A 23,799-nucleotide genomic window follows, 5' to 3' on the forward strand; every position below is an offset into this window, starting at 1 on the left:
CCAATGTGTTTGGTCCCACCCCCAATGTGTTTGGTCCCACCCCCAATGTGTTTGGTCCCACACCTAATGTGTTTTGTCCCACCCCCAATGTGTTTGGTCCCACCCCTAATGTGTTTTGTGTTGTTTGACAGCAATTCATGTTGGTGAAGTCTCCTGAGACTCTCTACTCAGTCATCCAGCAGGACATCCCAGCAGCCAATGGGGTTATCCATATCATCGACCAGCCAATCATACCCAGGAATATCCTCCCTGACAGCCCAAAGGACGAGCAGGTGTTGCCATGTTATTAGAATGAGTAGTGCATCTCAGCCCAGAGGTCCGCTCTACTGCTGGTCTTCCTTCGCATAGTGTTTTTTGAATCCTGGTCCTGGGGGACACATTTTCGTTTTTGCCCACAGCACTTAACACCTGATTCAAATAATCAACTCAGCATTAAGACCTTTATTAGTGTAATCAGTGATGTAGTATCAGGACAAAAACAAAAATGTGCACTCCTTTGGGTCCCCAGAACCAGGATGAAGAAACACTACCATAGCATTATACTATGCTACCACTTGTGATTGGATGATACCATAGAGTTGCATAGAGGGCCCAATTTTGACAAAACAGTGCAATTGAGGACTTTCACCATTTTGACGTAGCCAATTGGCTGGGACTTCCTACAGTATGGGTTAAGGAAGGATCATGTAATTCTATCAAGGTCAACAGGAGGGATCAGTCCATGAATTATGCTCATGAGAAAACATTCCATAACTCTAGGTGGTAGTATGCAACCTTACAGTTGGTTAACAGACTGTCAATAAACTCACAGAAGTAGTAGAAGAAGAAGAAATTAACTACTTTAAAATGGAGATATCCCTCAGATGCGCTGCCTATTTTGACACAGGAGCCATTATGGCAAAGCTACAAAGATGTGCCCTCTATCAAACTCTTTCGATGATAATGACTGATCGTTCTCTCACTTGAAGTTTGCTGATAAGACCATCGGGGAGATCCTGACAAAGGATGAGAAATACAACCGCTTCCTCTCGCTGGTGGACGTGAGTGGCCTCTAAGGGTTTTTCACTAAATGTTTTGTTTCAGTGTTCATATTCACTAAGAGTCTCAGAGTAGGAGTGCTGATCTATGATCAGGTCCCTCCATGTACATGAAATCTGATTTATTATGATCTGAAACGCTAAACTGATCCTAGATCATCCTACTATGAATACAGGCCATGGTGGTATTCCTTCTGATGTACTTCACCTACTTATTGGACCGTTCTTAAATGATTCTTAAAGCATTCTGCTGCTGGTTATAGAGAAAGGGAAAGGGGGATACCTAGTCAGTTGTACAACAGCATTCTACTACTAGGTTATAGAGAAAGGGGGATACCTAGTCAGTTGTACAACAGCATTCTACTACTAGGTTATAGAGAAAGAGAAAGGGGGATACCTAGTCAGTTGTACAACAGCATTCTGCTACTAGGTTATAGAGAAAGGGAAAGGGGGATACCTAGTCAGTTGTACAACAGCATTCTACTACTAGGTTATAGAGAAAGGGAAAGGGGGATACCTAGTCAGTTGTACAACAGCTAGGTTATAGAGAAAGGGGGATACCTAGTCAGTTGTACAACAGCATTCTGCTACTAGGTTATAGAGAAAGAGAAAGGGGGATACCTAGTCAGTTGTACAACAGCATTCTACTACTAGGTTATAGAGAAAGAGAAAGGGGGATACCTAGTCAGTTGTACAACAGCATTCTGCTGGTTATAGAGAAAGGGAAAGGGGGATACCTAGTCAGTTGTACAACAGCATTCTACTACTAGGTTATAGAGAAAGAGAAAGGGGGATACCTAGTCAGTTGTACAACAGCATTCTACTACTAGGTTATAGAGAAAGGGGGATACCTAGTCAGTTGTACAACAGCATTCTGCTACTAGGTTATAGAGAAAGGGAAAGGGGGATACCTAGTCAGTTGTACAACAGCATTCTGCTGCTAGGTTATAGAGAAAGGGAAAGGGGGATACCTAGTCAGTTGTACAACAGCATTCTACTACTAGGTTATAGAGAAAGGGAAAGGGGGATACCTAGTCAGTTGTACAACAGCATTCTGCTAGGGGGATTATCAGTTGTACAACAGAAAGAGAAAGGGGGATACCTAGTCAGTTGTACAACAGCATTCTGCTACTAGGTTATAGAGAAAGGGAAAGGGGGATATCTAGTCAGTTGTACAACAGCATTCTGCTACTAGGTTATAGAGAAAGGGAAAGGGGGATATCTAGTCAGTTGTACAACAGCATTCTGCTACTAGGTTATAGAGAAAGGGAAAGGGGGATATCTAGTCAGTTGTACAACAGCATTCTACTACTAGGTTATAGAGAAAGGGAAAGGGGGATACCTAGTCAGTTGTACAACAGCATTCTGCTACTAGGTTATAGAGAAAGGGAAAGGGGGATACCTAGTCAGTTGTACAACAGCATTCTGCTACTAGGTTATAGAGAAAGGGAAAGGGGGATACCTAGTCAGTTGTACAACAGCATTCTACTACTAGGTTATAGAGAAAGGGAAAGGGGGATACCTAGTCAGTTGTACAACAGCATTCTGCTGGTTATAGAGAAAGGGAAAGGGGGATACCTAGTCAGTTGTACAACAGCATTCTGCTACTAGGTTATAGAGAAAGGGAAAGGGGGATACCTAGTCAGTTGTACAACAGCATTCTCTACCAGGTTATAGAGAAAGGGAAAGGGGGATACCTAGTCAGTTGTACAACAGCATTCTACTACTAGGTTATAGAGAAAGGGAAAGGGGGTACCTAGTCAGTTGTACAACAGCATTCTTCTAGTCAGTTGTACAACAGCATTCTGCTACTAGGTTATAGAGAAAGGGGGTACCTAGTCAGTTGTACAACAGCATTTACTACTAGGTTATAGAGAAAGGGGGCTAGTCAGTTGTACAACAGCATTCTGCTACTAGGTTATAGAGAAAGGGGATACCTAGTCAGTTGTACAACAGCTACCTGGCCAAGATAAAGCATAGCAATTCTACTACTAGGTTATAGAGAAAGGGGATACACAGTTGTACAACACAGAGTGACACATGGAATAAACAAAACATACAGTCAATAATACTAGTAGTTGTACAACAGCATTCTGCTAAAAGATAAACAGAAAGTGGGGATATATAGGCATGGTGGCAGTTGTACAACAGCATTATGCTACTAGGTAGAGAAAGATACCTAATTGTACAAATATATGCTACTAGGTTATAATACTAGTCAGTTGTACAACAGCAACTGGTTATAGAGAAAGGGAAAGGGGGATACCTAGTCGGTTGAAGATGAATGGCAGGTAGAGATACTGGGGTACAAAGCATTCTGCTACAAAATAAATAAATAAATACAACAGTATGGGGATGAGTCAGTTGTACAACAGCATTCTGCTAGTTATAGAAAGGGAAAGGGGGATATAGTCATAGCATCTGCTATAGGATAGATAGATAGATAGTCAGACAGCAGACTAGGTTATAGAGAAAGGACAGACAGACAGACAGACAGACTGGTTATAGAGAAAGACAGACAGTCAGTTGACAAGAGCATTCTGCTACAGACAGACAGACAGACAGACAGACAGACAGTTACAGACAGACAGTTGACAGACAGACAGACAGACAGTACAGACAGCATTCTAGACAGTTACAGACAGACAGACAGACAGTACAACAGATTCAGACTAGTTATAGAGAAAGAGAAAGGGGGATATAGATAGATAGATAGATAGAGAAAGATAGGGGATACCTAGATAGATAGATAGGTTATAGAGAAAGGGAAAGATAGTCAGTTGTACAACAGCATTCTGCTATAGTTATAGAAAGGGAAAGGGGGATATCTAGTCAGTTGTACAACAGCATTCTGCTGGTTATAGAGAACTAAAAGGGGATATCTAGTCAGTTGTACAACAGCATTCTGCTGGTTATAGAGAAAGAGAAAGGGGGATACCTAGTCAGTTGTACAACAGCATTCTGCTGGTTATAGAGAAAGAGAAAGGGGGATACCTAGTCAGTTGTACAACAGCATTCTGCTGGTTATAGAGAAAGAGAAAGGGGGTACCTAGTCAGTTGTACAACAGCATTCTACTACTAGGTTATAGAGAAAGGGGGATACCTAGTCAGTTGTACAACAGCATTCTGCTACTAGGTTATAGAGAAAGGGGGATACCTAGTCAGTTGTACAACAGCATTCTGCTACTAGGTTATAGAGAAAGGGAAAGGGGGATACCTAGTCAGTTGTACAACAGCATTCTACTACTAGGTTATAGAGAAAGAGAAAGGGGGATACCTAGTCAGTTGTACAACAGCATTCTGCTACTAGGTTATAGAGAAAGGGGGATACCTAGTCAGTTGTACAACAGCATTCTACTACTAGGTTATAGAGAAAGGGAAAGGGGGGTACCTAGTCAGTTGTACAACAGCATTCTGCTGGTTATAGAGAAAGGGAAAGGGGGATACCTAGTCAGTTGTACAACAGCATTCTGCTGCTAGGTTATTTTTTTATTTCACCTTTATGTAACCAGGTAGGCTAGTTGAGAACAAGTTCTCATTTGCAACTGCGACCTGGCCAAGATAAAGCATAGCAATTCGACACATACAACACAGAGTGACACATGGAATAAACAAAACATACAGTCAATAATACAGTAGAACAAAAGAAAACAAAAAGTATATATACAGTGAGTGCAAAAGGTAAGTTAATTAAATATATAGGCCATGGTGGCGAAGTAATTACAATATAGCAATTAAACACTGGTATGGTAGATCGGTAGAAGATGAATGTGCAGGTAGAGATACTGGGGTGCAAAGGAGCAAAATAAATAAATAAATACCAGTATGGGGATGAGGTAGGTAGATAGATAGATAGATAGATAGATAGATAGATAGATAGATAGATAGATAGATAGATAGATAGATAGATAGATAGATAGATAGATAGATAGATAGATAGATAGATAGATAGATAGACAGACAGACAGACAGACAGACAGACAGACAGACAGACAGACAGACAGACAGACAGACAGACAGACAGACAGACAGACAGACAGACAGACAGACAGACAGACAGATAGATAGATAGATAGAAGATAGATAGATAGAAGATAGATAGAAGATAGATAGAAGATAGATAGATAGAAGATAGATAGATAGATAGAAGATAGATAGATAGAAGATAGATAGATAGAAGATAGATAGATAGAAGATAGATAGATAGATGATAGATAGATAGATAGATGATAGATAGATAGAAGATAGATAGATAGATGATAGATAGATGATAGATAGATAGATGATAGATAGATGATAGATAGATAGATGATAGATAGGGAAAGGGGGATACCTAGTCAGTTGTACAATGTAATGCATTCAACTAAAATGTGTCTTCTGCATTTAACCACATTTAACTCTCTGAATCAGAGAGGTGCGGGAGACTGCCTTAATCGGCATCTGCCTTGCTCAGCGACAGAACGACAAATATTTACATTGTAGAGAGCACTAATGATAATGCATGACTTGATCAATGTCTGTCTGTCTTTCAGAACTGTGGGACTACTCTGCCTCTGAGAGGTCCTGGTCCTCTCACTGTGTTCGTCCCGACCAACGATGCTGTGGACAAGTTCAGAGACGGCAGGCTGATATATATGCTGTTCCATGTGAGTACTAATACCTTACTATATACGTGCATGCTGTACCACGTGAGTACATAATGACATACAGAGCAATACCCCATAATGACATCCCTTCCCATGTTACCACATGTTGTTACGTTACAGCCTTATTAAATTAAATAATTGTTTCCCTCATCAATCTACACAAAATACCCCATAATGACATCACAATACCCCATAATGACATCGCAATACCCCATAATGACATCACAATACCCCATAATGACATCACAATACCTCATAATGACATCCCAACACCCCATAATGACATCCCAACACCCCATAATGACATCACAATACCCCATAATGACATCCCAATACCCCATAATGACATCGCAATACCCCATAATGACATCACAATACCCCATAATGACATCCCAATACCCCATAATGACATCGCAATACCCCATAATGACATCACAATACCCCATAATGACATCCCAATACCCCATAATGACATTGCAATACCCCATAATGACATCGCAATACCCCATAATGACATCACAATACCCCATAATGACATCACAATACCCCATAATAACAATATTAAAACTTGTTTTTAGATTTTTTTTTGCAAATATATTAATAATAAAAAACATAAATACGTTATGCACGTAAGTATTAACACCCTTTGCTATGAGAAATTGAGCTCAGGTGCAGCCTGTTTCCATTGATCATCATTGAGATGTTTCTACAACTTGATTGGAATCCACCTGTGGTAAATTCAAATAATTGGACATGATTTGGAAAGTGTTAGAATTGCGTAAATTCGAATCTGGTATCAGGATAAATATAACAATGAGTCACCGATTGTATACTATGTATTTTTTATTAGCTAAGTAATAAATGGCAAATGCAACGTTCGTATCTACGGGCTCACTGTAATACCACGCAGGGCAGAACAGAGAACTGACTGGATGTCCGTAAACAGTGTTCTTATACTGTGATGGACATAGTTCCAACCCGTCTGTTGGCCTATCACAGTAGAGAATGGGCGTGGTTTAAACTTGCTCAGCCTATTGCAGGCGCTCAGGCTGGTCCCCGCCTCTTGGAGTTCTCCCTCGATGTATAGATTCTTACTGTTCTGGTATCACAGCCTAGTTAGAACAGTTGCTCAGCTCCTGCTATTGTGTTGTTCAGTATTTTTCCATCTCAGTTAAACCTCGTGATGACCATCCCTCCCTATCACAACTTTATAAGATACAGCAAGTCACACCATGTGCTCAGTATTGTTACATACAAACACAAGGACAAAGCATCTGCTGGGCTGTTATCTACAGTTTTGCAACATGCAGGTCACACCATGTTACTCAGTTCTTGTCACACACACACAAACAGGCAAGTAGATGTAGCAAGCAGTTGTTTACTCTCATGATGATGCTCAAGTGCACAAATGCAGATACTTCACACAGCCAACATCAGATAATATTTAATCATATATATATGGTAATGGCTATAATGTGAAATACAGGATCCCATAAAAGGCACACACCTGTCTATGTAAGGTCCCACAGTTGACAGTGCATGTCAGAGCAAAAACCAAGCCACGAGTGTACCAAAAAATGTTTCCAGAATTGAAGGTCCCCAAGAACACAGTGGCCTCCATCATTCTTCAATGGAAGGCGTTTGGAACCACCAAGACTCTTCCTGGGGCTGGCCACCCGGCCAAACTGAGCAATCAGGGGAGAAGGACCTTGGTCAGGGAGGTGACCAAGAACCCAATGGTCACGCTGACAGAGCTCCAGTGTTCTTCTGTGGAGATGGGAGAACCTTCAGAAGGACAACCATCTCTGCAGAACTCCACCAATCAGGCCTTTATGGAGTGACCAGAGTGACCAGACGGAAGCCACTCCTCAGTAAAATACACATTACAGCACACTTGGAGTTTGCTAAAAGGCACCTAAATGACTCAGACCATGAGAAACAAAATTCTCTGGTCTGATGAAACCAAGATTGACCTTTTTGGCCTGAATGCCAAGCTTTGCATCTGAAGGAAACCTGGCACCATCCCTACGGTGAAGCATGGTAGTGGCAGCATCATGCTGTGGGGATGTTTTTCAGAGACTAGTTGGGATCGAGGGAAGGATGTCGGGAGCAAAGTACAGAGAGATCCTTCATGACATCCTGCTCCAGAGCGATCAGGACCTCAGCCTGGGGCGAAGGTTAACCTTCCAACAGGACAACGACCCTAATCACACAGCCAATACAATGCAGCAGTGGCTTCGGGACAGGTCTCTGAATGTCCTTGAATGGCCCAGCCAGAGCTCAAACATCGTTGGAGAGACCTGAAAATAGCTGTGCAGCGATGCACCCCATCCAACCTGACAGAGCTTGAGGCTCGAGCCATCTCAAGGCTGTAATCGCTGCCAAATGCACTTTAACAAAGTACTGAGTAAAGGGTCTGAAAACTTATGTAAATCTAATATTTCAGTTTATTTTATTTTATTTTATAAATTAGCAAAAATGTCTAAACTTGTTTTTGCTTTGTCATTATGGTGCATTGTGTGTAGATTGAGGGGAAAAACACAATTTTATCCATTTTAGAATAAGGCTGTATCGTAATAAAATGTGGAAAAAGTGAAGGGGTCTGAATACTTTCCGAATGCTCTGTATATATTGATATATAGGCTGTCATTTACTACTACTGTCGATGCTATATTATACTATATATACTATTTACAAAAGTAAAACAATATAAAGGTAATATGGTGTCATTTGGGACGCAGTTTTTAATATACAGTAATATGATGTGAATGTGATGTGAATACGAGTGATATCCCAGTGACCATGCAGTATTCCCAGTCACCATGCAGTATTCCCAGTGACCGTGCAGTATTCCCAGTCACCATGCAGTATTCCCAGTCACCATGCAGTATTCCCAGTCACCATGCAGTATTCCCAGTCACCATGCAGTATTCCCAGTGACCGTACAGTATTCCCAGTGACCGTACAGTATTCCCAGTGACCGTACAGTATTCCCAGTGACCATGCAGTATTCCCAGTGACCGTACAGTATTCCCAGTGACCATGCAGTATTCCCAGTCACCATGCAGTATTCCCAGTGACCGTACAGTATTCCCAGTGACCATGCAGTATTCCCAGTGACCGTACAGTATTCCCAGTGACCGTACAGTATTCCCAGTGACCATGCAGTATTCCCAGTGACCATGCAGTATTCCCAGTGACCATGCAGTATTCCCAGTGACCATGCAGTATTCCCAGTCACCATGCAGTATTCCCAGTGACCGTACAGTATTCCCAGTGACCATGCAGTATTCCCAGTGACCGTACAGTATTCCCAGTGACCATGCAGTATTCCCAGTCACCATGCAGTATTCCCAGTGACCGTACAGTATTCCCAGTGACCATGCAGTATTCCCAGTGACCGTACAGTATTCCCAGTGACCATGCAGTATTCCCAGTGACCATGCAGTATTCCCAGTGACCGTACAGTATTCCCAGTGACCATGCAGTATTCCCAGTGACCATGCAGTATTCCCAGTGACCGTACAGTATTCCCTTTGACCATGCAGTATTCCCAGTGACCATGCAGTATTCCCAGTGACCCTACAGTATTCCCAGTGACTATGCAGTATTCCCAGTGACCGTACAGTATTCCCTTTGACCATGCAGTATTCCCAGTGACCATGCAGTATTCCCAGTCACCATGCAGTATTCCCAGTCACCATGCAGTATTCCCAGTGACCGTACAGTATTCCCAGTGACCATGCAGTATTCACAGTGACCATGCAGTATTCCCAGTCACCATGCAGTATTCCTAGTGACCATGCAGTATTCCCAGTGACCCTACAGTATTCCCAGTGACCATGCAGTATTCCCAGTGACCATGCAGTATTCCCAGTGAACATGCAGTATTCCCAGTGACCGTACAGTATTCCCAGTGACCGTACAGTATTCCTAGTGACCCTACAGTATTCCCAGTGACCCTACAGTATTCCCAGTGACCGTACAGTTTTCCCAGTGACTGTGCAGTATTCCCAGTAACCCTACAGTTTTTCAAGTGACCCTACAGTATTCCCAGTGACCATACAGTATTCTGAGTGACCATGCAGTATTCCCAGTGACCATGCAGTATTCCCAGTCACCATGCAGTATTCCCAGTGACCGTACAGTATTCCCAGTGACCATGCAGTATTCCCAGTGACCGTACAGTATTCCCAGTGACCGTACAGTATTCCCAGTGACCATGCAGTATTCCCAGCGACCATGCAGTATTCCCAGTGACCATGCAGTATTCCCAGTGACCATGCAGTATTCCCAGTCACCATGCAGTATTCCCAGTGACCGTACAGTATTCCCAGTGACCATGCAGTATTCCCAGTGACCGTACAGTATTCCCAGTGACCATGCAGTATTCCCAGTCACCATGCAGTATTCCCAGTGACCGTACAGTATTCCCAGTGACCATGCAGTATTCCCAGTGACCGTACAGTATTCCCAGTGACCATGCAGTATTCCCAGTGACCATGCAGTATTCCCAGTGACCGTACAGTATTCCCAGTGACCATGCAGTATTCCCAGTGACCATGCAGTATTCCCAGTGACCATGCAGTATTCCCAGTGACCATGCAGTATTCCCAGTGACCATGCAGTATTCCCAGTGACCGTACAGTATTCCCAGTGACCATGCAGTATTCCCAGTCACCATGCAGTATTCCCAGTGACCATACAGTATTCCCAGTGACCATGCAGTATTCCCAGTGACCACAGTATTCCCAGTGACCGTACAGTATTCCCAGTGACCATGCAGTATTCCCAGTGACCATGCAGTATTCCCAGTGACCATGCAGTATTCCCAGTGACCATGCAGTATTCCCAGTCACCATGCAGTATTCCCAGTGACCATACAGTATTCCCAGTGACCATGCAGTATTCCCAGTGACCATACAGTATTCCCAGTGACCATGCAGTATTCCCAGTCACCATGCAGTATTCCCAGTGACCGTACAGTATTCCCAGTGACCATGCAGTATTCCCAGTGACCAGTATTACAGTATTCCCAGTGACCATGCAGTATTCCCAGTGACCATGCAGTATTCCCAGTGACCGTACAGTATTCCCAGTGACCATGCAGTATTCCCATTCCCAGTGACCATGCAGTATTCCCAGTGACCGTACAGTATTCCCTTTGACCATGCAGTATTCCCAGTGACCATGCAGTATTCCCAGTCACCATGCAGTATTCCCAGTCACCATGCAGTATTCCCAGTGACCGTACAGTATTCCCAGTGACCATGCAGTATTCCCAGTGACCGTACAGTATTCCCAGTGACCATGCAGTATTCACAGTGACCATGCAGTATTCCCAGTCACCATGCAGTATTCCTAGTGACCATGCAGTATTCCCAGTGACCCTACAGTATTCCCAGTGACCATGCAGTATTCCCAGTGACCATGCAGTATTCCCAGTGAACATGCAGTATTCCCAGTGACCGTACAGTATTCCCAGTGACCGTACAGTATTCCCAGTGACCCTACAGTATTCCCAGTGACCCTACAGTATTCCCAGTGACCGTACAGTTTTCCCAGTGACTGTGCAGTATTCCCAGTAACCCTACAGTTTTTCAAGTGACCCTACAGTATTCCCAGTGACCATACAGTATTCTGAGTGACCATGCAGTATTCCCAGTGACCATGCAGTATTCCCAGTCACCATGCAGTATTCCCAGTGACCGTACAGTATTCCCAGTGACCGTACAGTATTCCCAGTGACCATGCAGTATTCCCAGTGACCCTACAGTATTCCCAGTGACTGTAAGTATTTCCCAGTGACCCTACAGTATTCCCAGTGACCATGCAGTATTCCCAGTGACCCTACAGTATTCCCAGTGACCCTACAATATTCCAAGTGACCCTACAGTATTCCCAGTAGCCATGCAGTATTCCCAGTGACTCTACAGTATTCCCAGTGACCGTACAGTATTCCCAGTGACCCTACAGTATTCCCAGTGACCCTCCAGGTTTCCCAGTGACCCTCCAGGTTTCCCAGTGACCGTACAGAATTCCCAGTGACCGTACAGTATTCCCAGTGACCATGCAGTATTCCCAGTGACCCTACAGTATTCCCAGTGACCATGCAGTATTCCCAGTGACCATGCAGTATTCCCAGTGGCCATGCAGTATTCCCAGTGACCATGCAGTATTCCCAGTGACCCTACAGTATTCCCAGTGACCCTACAGTATTCCCAGTGACCATGCAGTATTCCCAGTGACCCTACAGTATTCCCAGTATGAAACTGTTCGATGTAGAACTCTGTTCTCTCCCTCGGAAGGCCCAGAACAAGCTTCAAGAGCTTCTGAAACAACATATCTACTCCCAGGCTGCGGTAAGTGCTTTTACCACATGTTACAAGAGCTCATGTTATAGGTGGGATCTGAACCCCGGTCTCCAGCATGGAAAACCACTTTACATATTACAAGTGGGATCTGAACCCCTGTCTCCAGCATGGAAAACCACTTTACATATTACAGGTGGGATCTGAATCCCGGTCTCCAGCATGGAAAACCACTTTACATGTTACAGGTGGGATCTGAACCCCGGTCTCCAGCATGGAAAACCACTTTACAGGTGGGATCTGAACCCCGGTCTCCAGCATGGAAAAACACTTTACAGGTGGGACCTGAACCCCGGTCTCCAGCATGGAAAAACACTTTACAGGTGGGACCTGAACCCCGGTCTCCAGCATGGAAAACCACTTTACAGGTGGGATCTGAACCCCAGCATGGAAAACCACTTTACATGTTACAGGTGGGATCTGAACCCCGGTCTCCAGCATGGAAAACCACTTTACATGTTACAGGTGGGATCTGAACCCCAGCATGGAAAACCACTTTACATGTTACAGGTGGGATCTGAACCCCGGTCTCCAGCATGGAAAACCACTTTACATGTTACAGGTGGGATCTGAACCCGGTCTCCGACGTGAAAAAACGATTTACAAAATTGTACAAAACTTACTATGTTGTTGACATCTTTCTGAATGCACCTTTCAAAATGGGCTCCACTCAAACAGACACATCTTCAACTCGAATTGCTTGTTGCCAAAACGTGTAAATTCTTAAATAATCTCTGCTACTGTTAAACAATGTTAAAACATTAACACTACCACAATGAGTGGTGGATTCCCGCTTCCAGTTAAACTGCCATTGCAACCAAATACATTTGATTAGGAGTTACTGAGTCGAACACAGCTATTACTTCCTGTTACGCTCCTTGCCTATGGAGCACAGCTATTACTTCCTGTTACGCTCCTTGCCTATGGAGCACAGCTATTAATTATTGATTCTATCTCTGTAGTTGACCGTGGACCAGCTGGCAAGCATGGGTCTGATTCAGACAATGGCCAATCAGATCCTACTAGTCAACCTCACCAACGATGTAAGTTCTGCTATTTCAAGACGGGATGCTTCCCAAGAGACAACCTATTCCCTATAGGGCCCTGGTCAACAGTAGTACTACACCCTATTCCCTATAGGGCCCTGGTCAACAGTAGCACTACACCCTATTCCCTATAGGGCCCTGGTCAACAGTAGCACTATACCCTATTCCCTATAGGGCCCTGGTCAACAGTAGCACTATACCCTATTCCCTATAGGGCCCTGGTCAACAGCAGCACTACACCCTATTCCCTATAGGGCCCTGGTCAACAGTAGCACTACACCCTATTCCCTATAGGGCCCTGGTCAACAGTAGCACTACAGCCTATAGGGCCCTTGTCAACAGTAGTACTACACCCTATAGGGCCCTGGTCAACAGTAGTACTATACCCTATTCCCTATAGAGCCCTGGTCAACAGTAGCACTACACCCTATTCCCTATAGGGCCCTGGTCAACAGTAGTACTATACCCTATTCCCTATAGGGCCCTGGTCAACAGTAGCACTACACCCTATTCCCTATAGGGCCCTGCTCAACAGTAACACTACACCCTATTCCCTATAGGGCCCTGCTCAACATTAGTGCACTATATTAGGAACAGGGTGCCATTTGGGAGACCCCGGGGTCTTTTCTATAAAATAGTGTTGAATCTAAAAGGGATAACTAAAGGATAGGTTGATCATGATCTTTACTCTTTACTTGAATTGTGATTTAATTGTGAATTGTTAAAGGGGAGGGTCCCTATTTTATAACATAATGTTAGAGACATTGGATCACTTTCAGGATTAAAAACCATCTATCATAAATTATACAATTCTGAAGTTCCCTTTTAAGGACATCTCCATTGTGTCTGACAGGGCCTGGTGCTGCTGGGCGGGAAACCTCTTCAGATCACTAATATTATGGCATCCAATGGAGTGATCCATATGATTGACGGGGTTCTAGTCCCGCCCTCGATCGTCCCCATCCTGCCTAAGAGATGTGATGTCACAGAGAACAAAATCATCGTGGTAGGGGGAAACATTCTGTTCTGTTCTATTCTAGTCTATTCTAATTGAAAAATGACTGTGGCATTGTGATGTTGTTTGTGTGTCCGTTCTCCAGGGCCCGTGTGTGAGGTGCAGCTATCTCTATGAGTCACATTGCCCCGAGGGAAGCATAGAACTGGTAAAATAATCACAGCAATGTTTTCTATTCCTCTCATGAAGGTGGCTGGCTGTTAAAGACCTGTGCCTGCTATCCCTGATGCAGTAAAAAGATCCTAAGCTTCTGCTGCATCTTTTTGAGTGTGGCTCTATGTCTGGATCTCTATTCAGCTCATGGCCTGGATTATTATACAAAGTAGTTCTTACTATTTTTTAAATACCAGCTACATAAACAATGACACATATTTGTAATGATTTGTCTACGCTAAAATCTAATGAAATGTTTTATTGTCATATGCCTGCACAGGATACAACTATTTGAATTGGTTCTGTTGGTAACGACCCTGTTAGGTAACGACCCTCTTCTGTTGCTAATAAGATAAGGTACTTATTGTTGTTTCTGTACCACAGCAAAGTCACATGAAGGATTGTGACTATCAGGCACATCCATTCAACCCCACGCTCAATAAAGGTTGTGCTAAATACTGCAACACTACTATTGAGGTAAGTCCTCCTGGTTCATTGTCCTTGTTAAGCTCTTGGTTATTTTCCTGGCTCAGCTCTTGGTTCATTTCCTGGCTCAGCTCTTGGTTCTTTTCCTGGCTCACCTCTTGGTTCATTTCCTGGCTCAGCTCTTGGTTCCTTTCCTGGCTCAGCTCTTGGTTCTTTTCCTGGCTCAGCTCTTGGTTCATTTCCTGGTTCAGCGCTTGGTTCATTTCCTGTATCTTTTTCATTCATCATGTAGAGAGAGAGAATGATATGTCTGGTATGTTTATAGCGATATCTTCTTTCTGAAGAATAAAGTAAAGAAAGAGATTAAATACGAACATGATGTTAACACATAGTTTCGGTTAGGATGACAACAAACTTGCAGACCAAATGACACCCTATTCTTTAAATAGTTCACTACTTCTGACCAGAGCTTTGTGGAGCCCTACGGAGCCCTATGGAGTCCTGTGGAGCCCTATGGAGCCCTATGGAGCCCTATGGAGTCCTGTGGAGCCCTATGGAGTCCTGTGGAGCCCTATGGAGTCCTGTGGAGCCCTATGGAGCCCTATGGAGCCCTATGGCGTCCTGTGGAGCCCTATGGAGTCCTGTGGAGCCCTATGGAGTCCTGTGGAGCCCTATGGAGCCCTATGGAGTCCTGTGGAGCCCTATGGAGCCCTATGAAGCCCTATCGAGCCCTATTGAGTCCTATGGAGCCCTATGGAGCCCTATGGAGCCCTATGGAGCCCTATGGAGTCCTGTGGAGCCCTATGGAGCCCTATGGAGCCCTATGGAGTCCTGTGGAGCCCTATGGAGTCCTGTGGAGCCCTATGGAGTCCTGTGGAGCCCTATGGAGCCCTATGGAGCCCTATGGAGTCCTGTGGAGCCCTATGGAGTCCTGTGGAGCCCTATGGAGTCCTGTGGAGCCCTATGGAGCCCTATGGAGTCCTGTGGAGCCCTATGGAGCCCTATGAAGCCCTATCGAGCCCTATTGAGTCCTATGGAGCCCTATGGAGCCCTATGGAGCCCTATGGAGCCCTATGGAGCCCTATGGAGTCCTGTGGAGCCCTATGGAGCCCTATGGAGCCCTATGGAGTCCTGTGGAGCCCTATGGAGCCCTATGGAGCCCTATGGAGTCCTATGGAGTCCTGTGGAGCCCTATGGAGCCCTATGGAGCCCTATGGAGTCCTGTGGAGCCCTATGGAGCCCTATGGAGTCCTGTTGAGCCCTATGGAGCCCTATGGAGTCCTGTGGAGCCCTATGGAGTCCTGTGGAGCCCTATGGAGCCCTATGGAGTCCTGTGGAGCCCTATGGAGCCCTATGAAGCCCTATGGAGCCCTATTGAGTCCTATGGAGCCCTATGGAGCCCTATGGAGCCCTATGGAGCCCTATGGAGTCCTGTGGAGCCCTATGGAGCCCTATGGAGCCCTATGGAGTCCTGTGGAGCCCTATGGAGCCCTATGGAGCCCTATGGAGTCCTATGGAGTCCTGTGGAGCCCTATGGAGCCCTATGGAGCCCTATGGAGTCCTGTGGAGCCCTATGGAGCCCTATGGAGTCCTGTTGAGCCCTATGGAGCCCTATGGAGTCCTGTGGAGCCCTATGGAACCCTATGGAGCCCTATGGAGTCCTGTGGAGCCCTATGGAGCCCTATGGAGCCCTATGGAGCCCTATGGAGTCCTGTGGAGCCCTATGGAGCCCTATGGAGCCCTATGGAGCCCTATGGAGTCCTATGGAGTCCTGTGGAGCCCTATGGAGCCCTATGGAGCCCTATGGAGTCCTGTGGAGCCCTATGGAGCCCTATGGAGTCCTGTTGAGCCCTATGGAGCCCTATGGAGTCCTGTGGAGCCCTATGGAGCCCTATGGAGTCCTGTGGAGCCCTACAGAGCCCTATCGGTCCCTATGGGCCATGGTCAAAAGTAGTGCACTACACAGGGAATAGGGTGCGTTTGCAACCCTGCAGTCTCAGTGAGTGATTTGTTTCTGTTGAGTTTCAGAGAGCAGAGTGTTGCAGTGGGTTCTATGGACCTGAGTGTAAAACGTGTACAGGAGGTTTCCAGACACCCTGTTATGGCAAAGGCACTGTAAGTAAAGACTCTCTCTCCCTAGCAGGTCGTTCTCTCAGCAGTCTGATGAGCACGCACTCATGCATGCGCACACACACACAAGATGGAAAGAAAGAGCCATACTGTTTGGTTGCTGTCTTGCGAACGCCGACCCTACTTTGCTATTTTGTTAAATTCTTTTGCCGTTTATCTTCAATGTATCAGCAGTATTGTCTTAGGATCTACAAAAACTTTTGAACATCAGGTCGGCAGTTACTAACCGCAATTCTGGCTTCGACTTTGACTCATCCGACTTCGACTCATCTTTGTGTACCTCCGACCCAATCTTTGAGCTGCCCTAGAGGAAACGCCAGTGGAAAAGAGGCAGGAGAGCTAAGTGAGACTAAGGTGAAGGGAAAACCATCCCAGTTTCCTAGTCACTTGAAAAATAAGACGGAAGACCTCAGATCGCGGATATGCTATCAACGAGACTCTCGTAACTGCAATGTTTTCCGTTTTTTGGCTGAAACATTGCTTTCGGGCAAGAAACCCCCTCCATGGCTATTCAACTCGATGGATTCTCCATTCACCGAGCGGACAGTGGATTCAGGGACATTCGTTATTCACTGTGTCATTATTTCTATTGTAATGATCTTTAACTCTGAATTGTTGGAAAAGGCCCCGTCAGCCAGCATTTCACTGTTAATCTACACGTTGTTTACCAAGCATTTTCTCAAATTGGATTTGGATTTGAAATCCAGAGAGGGAGGCGTCAGTCTCTTCATCAATAAAAATGTGACTGCAGACTCTAGCTCAGTAGATACTAGACCGTAGTCTCAGTCTACAGTTTCAGTCTGTAGTCTGTCTGTAATCTCAGTCTGTAGTCTGTCTATAGTCTCAGTCTATAGTCTCAGTCTGTAGTCACTGTCTGTAGTCTGTCTATAGTCTCAGTCTATAGTCTGTCTATAGTCTCAGTCTATAGTCTCAGTCTGTAGTCACTGTCTGTAGTCTGTCTATAGTCTCAGTCTGTAGTCTGTCTATAGTCTCAGTCCGTAGTCTCAGTCTATAGTCTCAGTCCGTAGTCTCAGTCTATAGTCTGTCTATAGTCTGTCTACAGTCTCAGTCTATAGTCTGTCTATAGTCTAAGTCTCAGTCTGTAGTCACTGTCTGTAGTCTGTCTATAGTCTCAGTCTGTAGTCTGTCTATAGTCTCAGTCCGTAGTCTCAGTCTATAGTCTCAGTCCGTAGTCTCAGTCTATAGTCTGTCTATAGTCTGTCTACAGTCTCAGTCTATAGTCTGTCTATAGTCTAAGTCTATAGTCTCAGTCTGTAGTCACTGTCTGTAGTCTGTCTATAGTCTCAGTCCGTAGTCTCAGTCTATAGTCTCAGTCCGTAGTCTCAGTCTATAGTCTGTCTATAGTCTGTCTACAGTCTCAGTCTATAGTCTGTCTATAGTCTGTCTATAGTCTAAGTCTATAGTCTCAGTCTGTAGTCTGTCTATAGTCTCAGTCTGTAGTCACTGTCTGTAGTCTGTCTATAGTCTCAGTCTGTAGTCTGTCTATAGTCTCAGTCCGTAGTCTCAGTCTATAGTCTCAGTCCGTAGTCTCAGTCTATAGTCTGTCTATAGTCTGTCTACAGTCTCAGTCTATAGTCTGTCTATAGTCTGTCTATAGTCTAAGTCTGTAGTCACTGTCTGTAGTCTGTCTATAGTCTGTCTACAGTCTCAGTCTATAGTCTGTCTATAGTCTGTCTATAGTCTAAGTCTATAGTCTCAGTCTATAGTCTCAGTCTGTAGTCACTGTCTGTAGTCTGTCTATAGTCTCAGTCTATAGTCTGTCTATAGTCTGTCTACAGTCTCAGTCTATAGTCTGTCTATAGTCTAAGTCTATAGTCTCAGTCTGAAGTCTTTCTATAGTCTCAGTCTGCAGTCTCAGTCTATAGTCTGTCTATAGTCTCTGTCTATAGTCTGTCTATAGTCTCAGTCTCTAATATCAGTCTATAGTCTCAGTCTGTCTATAGTCTGTCTATAGTCTGTCTATAGTCTCAGTCTATAGTCTGTCTAGAGTCTCAGTCTATAGTCTGTCTGTAGTCTGTCTATAGTCTCAGTCTGTCTATAGTCTGTCTATAGTCTGTCTGTAGTCTGTCTATAGTCTCAGTCTGTAATATCAGTCTATAGTGGAAGTCTCCACCGATTATTCTCCAATCGTGGAATACCTGTCGGTCAAATGCTAACCCTTCTACCTCCTGAGAGTTTCCATGTGTTATCCTGACTGCTGTATACAGTGAGTGTACAAAACATTATGAACACCTGCTTCCTCCATGGCATAGACTGACCAGGTGAATACAGGTGACAGCTGTGGCCCCTTATTGATGTCACCTGTTAAATCCACTTCAATCAGTATAGATGAAGGGGAGCAGACCAGTTAAAGATTGAATTTTAAGCCTTGAGACAATTGAGACATGGATCGTGTATGTGTGCCAATCAGAGGGTGAATGGACAAGACAAAAGATTTAAATGCCTTTGAGCGGGTTATGGTAGTAGGTGCCAGGTGCACCGGTTTGTGTCAAAAACAGCAACGATGCTGGGTTTTTCAAGCTCAACAGTTTCCCATGTGTATCAAGAATGGTCAATCACCAAAAGGACATCCGGACCCTCGTAGCGGGCCCCAGACTGGGCACCCTCGTTGCGGGCCCCGGACTAGGCACCGTCGTTGCTGGAGGCTCTGGACTAGGCACCGTCGTTGCTGGAGGCTCCGAACTGGAGGCCTTCATTCCATGACTGCTCACTGGAGGCTTCATGCCATGGATCATCACTGGAGGCTTCACTGGATGCTTCGTGCCATGGCACAGGACTCACCAGACTGGAGAGACATACAGGAGACGCTGTCCTAGGCAGAGGCACCGGTTTTATTATAATTTATAGTATTATTGTTATTATTGTCTATATTATTATCTATATTATTAATATCTATATTATTACATATATTATTATTATCTATACCATTATTATACTATATTATTATTATCTATAATATTATTTTCTGTATTTTTATCTATATTATTATCTATTTGATCCATTCTATTATTATTGTTTATAATTTTATTATTATCTATATTATTATTATATATCTCATTATATGTATTATTATTTGTTTTATCTAAATTATTATCTTTATTATAATCTATATAATTATTACTATTATTATCTATATTATTATTACTATTATTATCTGTATTATTATTATCTATAGTATTATTATCTATCTTATTATCTATATTATTATCTATATTATTGTCTTTATTAATATCTATATTATTATCTATATTATTATTATTATTTATATTGTTATCTTTATTATTATCTATATTATTATTATTATTTATATTATTATCTATATTATTATTATTATTATTATGTATATGATTATCTATATTATTATTATTATTTATATTACTATCTATATTAGTATCTGTATTATTATATATATTATTATCTGTATTATTATTATCTATAGTATTATTATCTATAGTATTATTATCTATATTATTATTATGATATATATTACTATCTATATTATTATTATCCATATTATTATTATTATCTATAATATTATTATTATTATCTATAGTATTATTATCTATATTATTATTATGATATATATTACTATCTATATTATTATTATCTATATTATCATTATTATTATTATCTATAATATTATTATTATTATCTATAGTATTATTATTATTATCTATAGTATTATTATCTATATTATTATTATTATTCATATTCCTATCTATATTAGTATTATTATTATCTATAATATTATTATTATTATCTATAGTATTATCTATATTATTATTATCTATGTAATTAATATGATATATATTACTATCTATATTATTATTATCTATGTTATTATTATTATTCATATTACTATCTATATTATTATTATTACTATCTATATTATTATTACTATTATTATCTATATTATTATTAATATTATTATTATTATTATTATCTATATTATTATCTATAATATTATTGTTATTATCTATATTATTATTATTATTCATATTACTATCTATATTATTATTATTATTATTATCTATATTATTATTATTACTATCTATAATATTATTATTATTATATATATTATTATTATTATTATTATTATCTATATAGTTATTATTATTATTATCTATAATATTATTATTATTATCTATAGTATTGGTATTATTATCTATAGTATTATTATCTATATTATTATTATCTATATTATTATTATTATTATTCATATTCCTATCTATATTAGTATTATTATTATCTATAATTTTATTATTATTATCTATAGTATTATCTATATTATTATTATCTATGTTATTATTATGATATATATTACTATCTATATTATTATTATCTATATTATTATTATTATTATTCATATTACTATCTATATTATTATTATTACTATCTATATTATTATTATTACTATTATTATCTATATTATTATTAATATTATTATTATTATTATTATTATCTATATTATTATTATTATTCATATTGCTATCTATATTATTATTATTATTATTATCTATATTATTATTATTACTATCTATAATATTATTATTATTATATATATTATTGTTATTATCTGTATTACTACCCATATTACTATCTATATTATTATTATTATTATTATCTATAGTATTATTATTATTATCTATATTATATTATTATTATTCATATTACTATCTATATTATTATTATTATTATTATCTATATTATTATTAATATTATTATTATCTATAATATTATTGTTATTATCTGTATTACTACCCATATTACGATCTATATTATGTTTATCTATATTGTTATCTATTTTACTATCTATATTATTATCACAACTACATTGAGGGAAAGAGCTCAAGAAAATATTTTCACTGTACTGTTTTACACCTGTCGTATCCCGTGCACATGGTGAATAGACTTTGAAACTTGAAACGCATACCATTTTAACCATCATCACGTCCTGTCTCCATGTCTTTGACCTGTGACCTTTCTATGTGTGTGTAGTGTTTTGATGGTATCCATGGTAACGGGTCGTGTCGTTGCGAGGAGCGCTTCAAGGGGATCGCCTGTCACATCTGTTCCGACCCCAACAAACACGGAGAGAAGTGTGACGAGGGTGGGTATGAGTTACACTTTATAGTGCCCTATTCCCTATACTGTGTACTACTGTTGACTAACCCCCTCCCCCCAAAAAAGTAGTGCACTATATAGGGAATAGGATGCCACTTGGGACACAAAAAAATATAATTTATTCAGTCCTGTTGTATCTAATCCCCATATGGAGCTGCCCAGTTGTGGTGCACCAGAGAAAGGGACATTCCTCTCCTTGATTAAAAACTAAAGGAAAATCATGGTCAAATATGACTTAAGAACCCTTATCTCTGTCTCTCCCTCTCTCCTCTTCCTCCCCCCTCCCTCCTCTCTCTGTCTCCCCTCTTTCCTCTCTCTCCCTCTCCCTCTCTCCTCTTCCTCCCCCCTCCCTACCTCTCTCTGTCTCCCCTCTTTCCTCTCTTTGTCCCTCCCTCTCTCCTCTTCCTCCCCCCTCACTACCTCTCTCTGTCTCCCCTCTTTCCTCTCTTTGTCCCTCCCTCTCTCCTCTTCCTCCCCCCTCCCTCCTCTCTCTGTCTCCCCTCTTTCCTCTCTTTGTCCCTCCCTCTCTCCTCTTCCTCCCCCCTCCCCCTCTCTCTGTCTCCCCTCTTTCCTCTCTTTGTCCCTCCCTCTCTCCTCTTCCTCCCCCCTCCCACTCTCTCTGTTTCCCCTCTTTCCTCTCTTTGTCCCTCCCTCTCTCCTCTTCCTCCCCCCTCCCACTCTCTCTGATCCCCTCTTTCCTCTCTTTGTCCCTCCCTCTCTCCTCTTCCTCCCCCTCCCACTCTCTCTGTCTCCCCTCTTTCCTCTCTTTGTCCCTCCCTCTCTCCTCTTCCTCCCCCTCCCCCTCTCTCTGTCTCCCCTCTTTCCTCTCTTTGTCCCTCCCTCTCAAACTCTATCTCCCCCCTCCCCCCTCTCTCTGTCTCCCCTCTTTCCTCTCTTTGTCCCTCCCTCTCTCCTCTTCCTCCTCCCTCCCCCCTCTCTCTGTCTCCCCTCTTTCCTCTCTTTGTCCCTCCCTCTCTCCTCTTCCTCTCCCCTCCCCCTCTCTCCCCCCTTTCCTCTCTTTGTCCCTCCCTCTCTCCTCTTCTCCCCCCTCCCCCTCTCTCTGTCTCCCCTATTTCATCTCTTTGTCCCTCCCTCTCTCCTCTTCCTCCCCCCTCCCACTCTCTCTGTCTCCCCTCTTTCCTCTCTTTGTCCCTCCCTCTCTCCTCTTCCTCCCCCTCCCCCTCTCTCTGTTTCCCCTCTTTCCTCTCTTTGTCCCTCCCTCTCTCCTCTTCCTCCCCCCTCCCCCCTCTCTCCCCCCTTTCCTCTCTTTGTCCCTCCCTCTCTCCTCTTCCCCCCCCCCCCTCTCTGTCTCACCCTATTTCCTCTCTTTGTCCCTCCCTCTCTCCTCTTCTTCCCCCTCTCTCTGTCTCCCCTCTTTCCTCTCTTTGTCCCTCCCTCTCTCCTCTTCCTCCCCCCTCCCCCTCTCTCTGTCTCCCCTCTTTCCTCTCTTTGTCCCTCCCTCCCTCTCTCCTCTTCCTCCCCCTCCCCCTCTCTCTGTCTCCCCTCTTTCCTCTCTTTGTCCCCCCCCTCTCGTCGTCTCCAGATTGCCGCTGTCTCCATGGTGTGTGTGATAACCGCCCAGGCAGTAAGGGTGCATGTAGAGGAGGCTCCTGCCTGGAGGGTTACTCTGGAGACAACTGTGATAAGGAGGCTAAGGCCTGTAACTCTGATGGTCTGTCTGAACACTGCCATGTCCACGCCTTCTGCAGCTTCACCGGCAGCCACACCACGTCAGTATTACTTACTTATTGCTAGGCAAAGGGCCTCAGTCAGTGCTCTAAAGGGCCTCAGTCAGTGCTCTAAAGGGTCTCAGTCAGTGCTCTAAAGGGT

General features: G+C 42.7%; 1 protein-coding gene across 1 annotated transcript in view; it reads left to right on the forward strand.

The window, feature by feature from the left end:
* Positions 1-23,799, forward strand: part of stab1 (stabilin 1) — a 221,273-nt gene that overhangs the window by 44,751 nt on the left and 152,723 nt on the right. Inside the window, exons 12-22 of the mRNA XM_064967067.1 lie at positions 132-272; positions 969-1,040; positions 5,570-5,683; positions 11,992-12,045; positions 13,017-13,097; positions 13,954-14,106; positions 14,201-14,263; positions 14,653-14,745; positions 16,723-16,809; positions 21,844-21,955; positions 23,513-23,699. Of these exons, the coding sequence (XP_064823139.1) occupies positions 132-272; positions 969-1,040; positions 5,570-5,683; positions 11,992-12,045; positions 13,017-13,097; positions 13,954-14,106; positions 14,201-14,263; positions 14,653-14,745; positions 16,723-16,809; positions 21,844-21,955; positions 23,513-23,699 (1,157 nt within the window). The remainder of the gene's footprint in view (positions 1-131; positions 273-968; positions 1,041-5,569; positions 5,684-11,991; positions 12,046-13,016; positions 13,098-13,953; positions 14,107-14,200; positions 14,264-14,652; positions 14,746-16,722; positions 16,810-21,843; positions 21,956-23,512; positions 23,700-23,799) is intronic.

This window comes from Oncorhynchus masou, chromosome 5 (genome assembly GCF_036934945.1).
Source record: "Oncorhynchus masou masou isolate Uvic2021 chromosome 5, UVic_Omas_1.1, whole genome shotgun sequence".
Taxonomy (NCBI): Eukaryota; Metazoa; Chordata; class Actinopteri; order Salmoniformes; family Salmonidae; genus Oncorhynchus; species Oncorhynchus masou.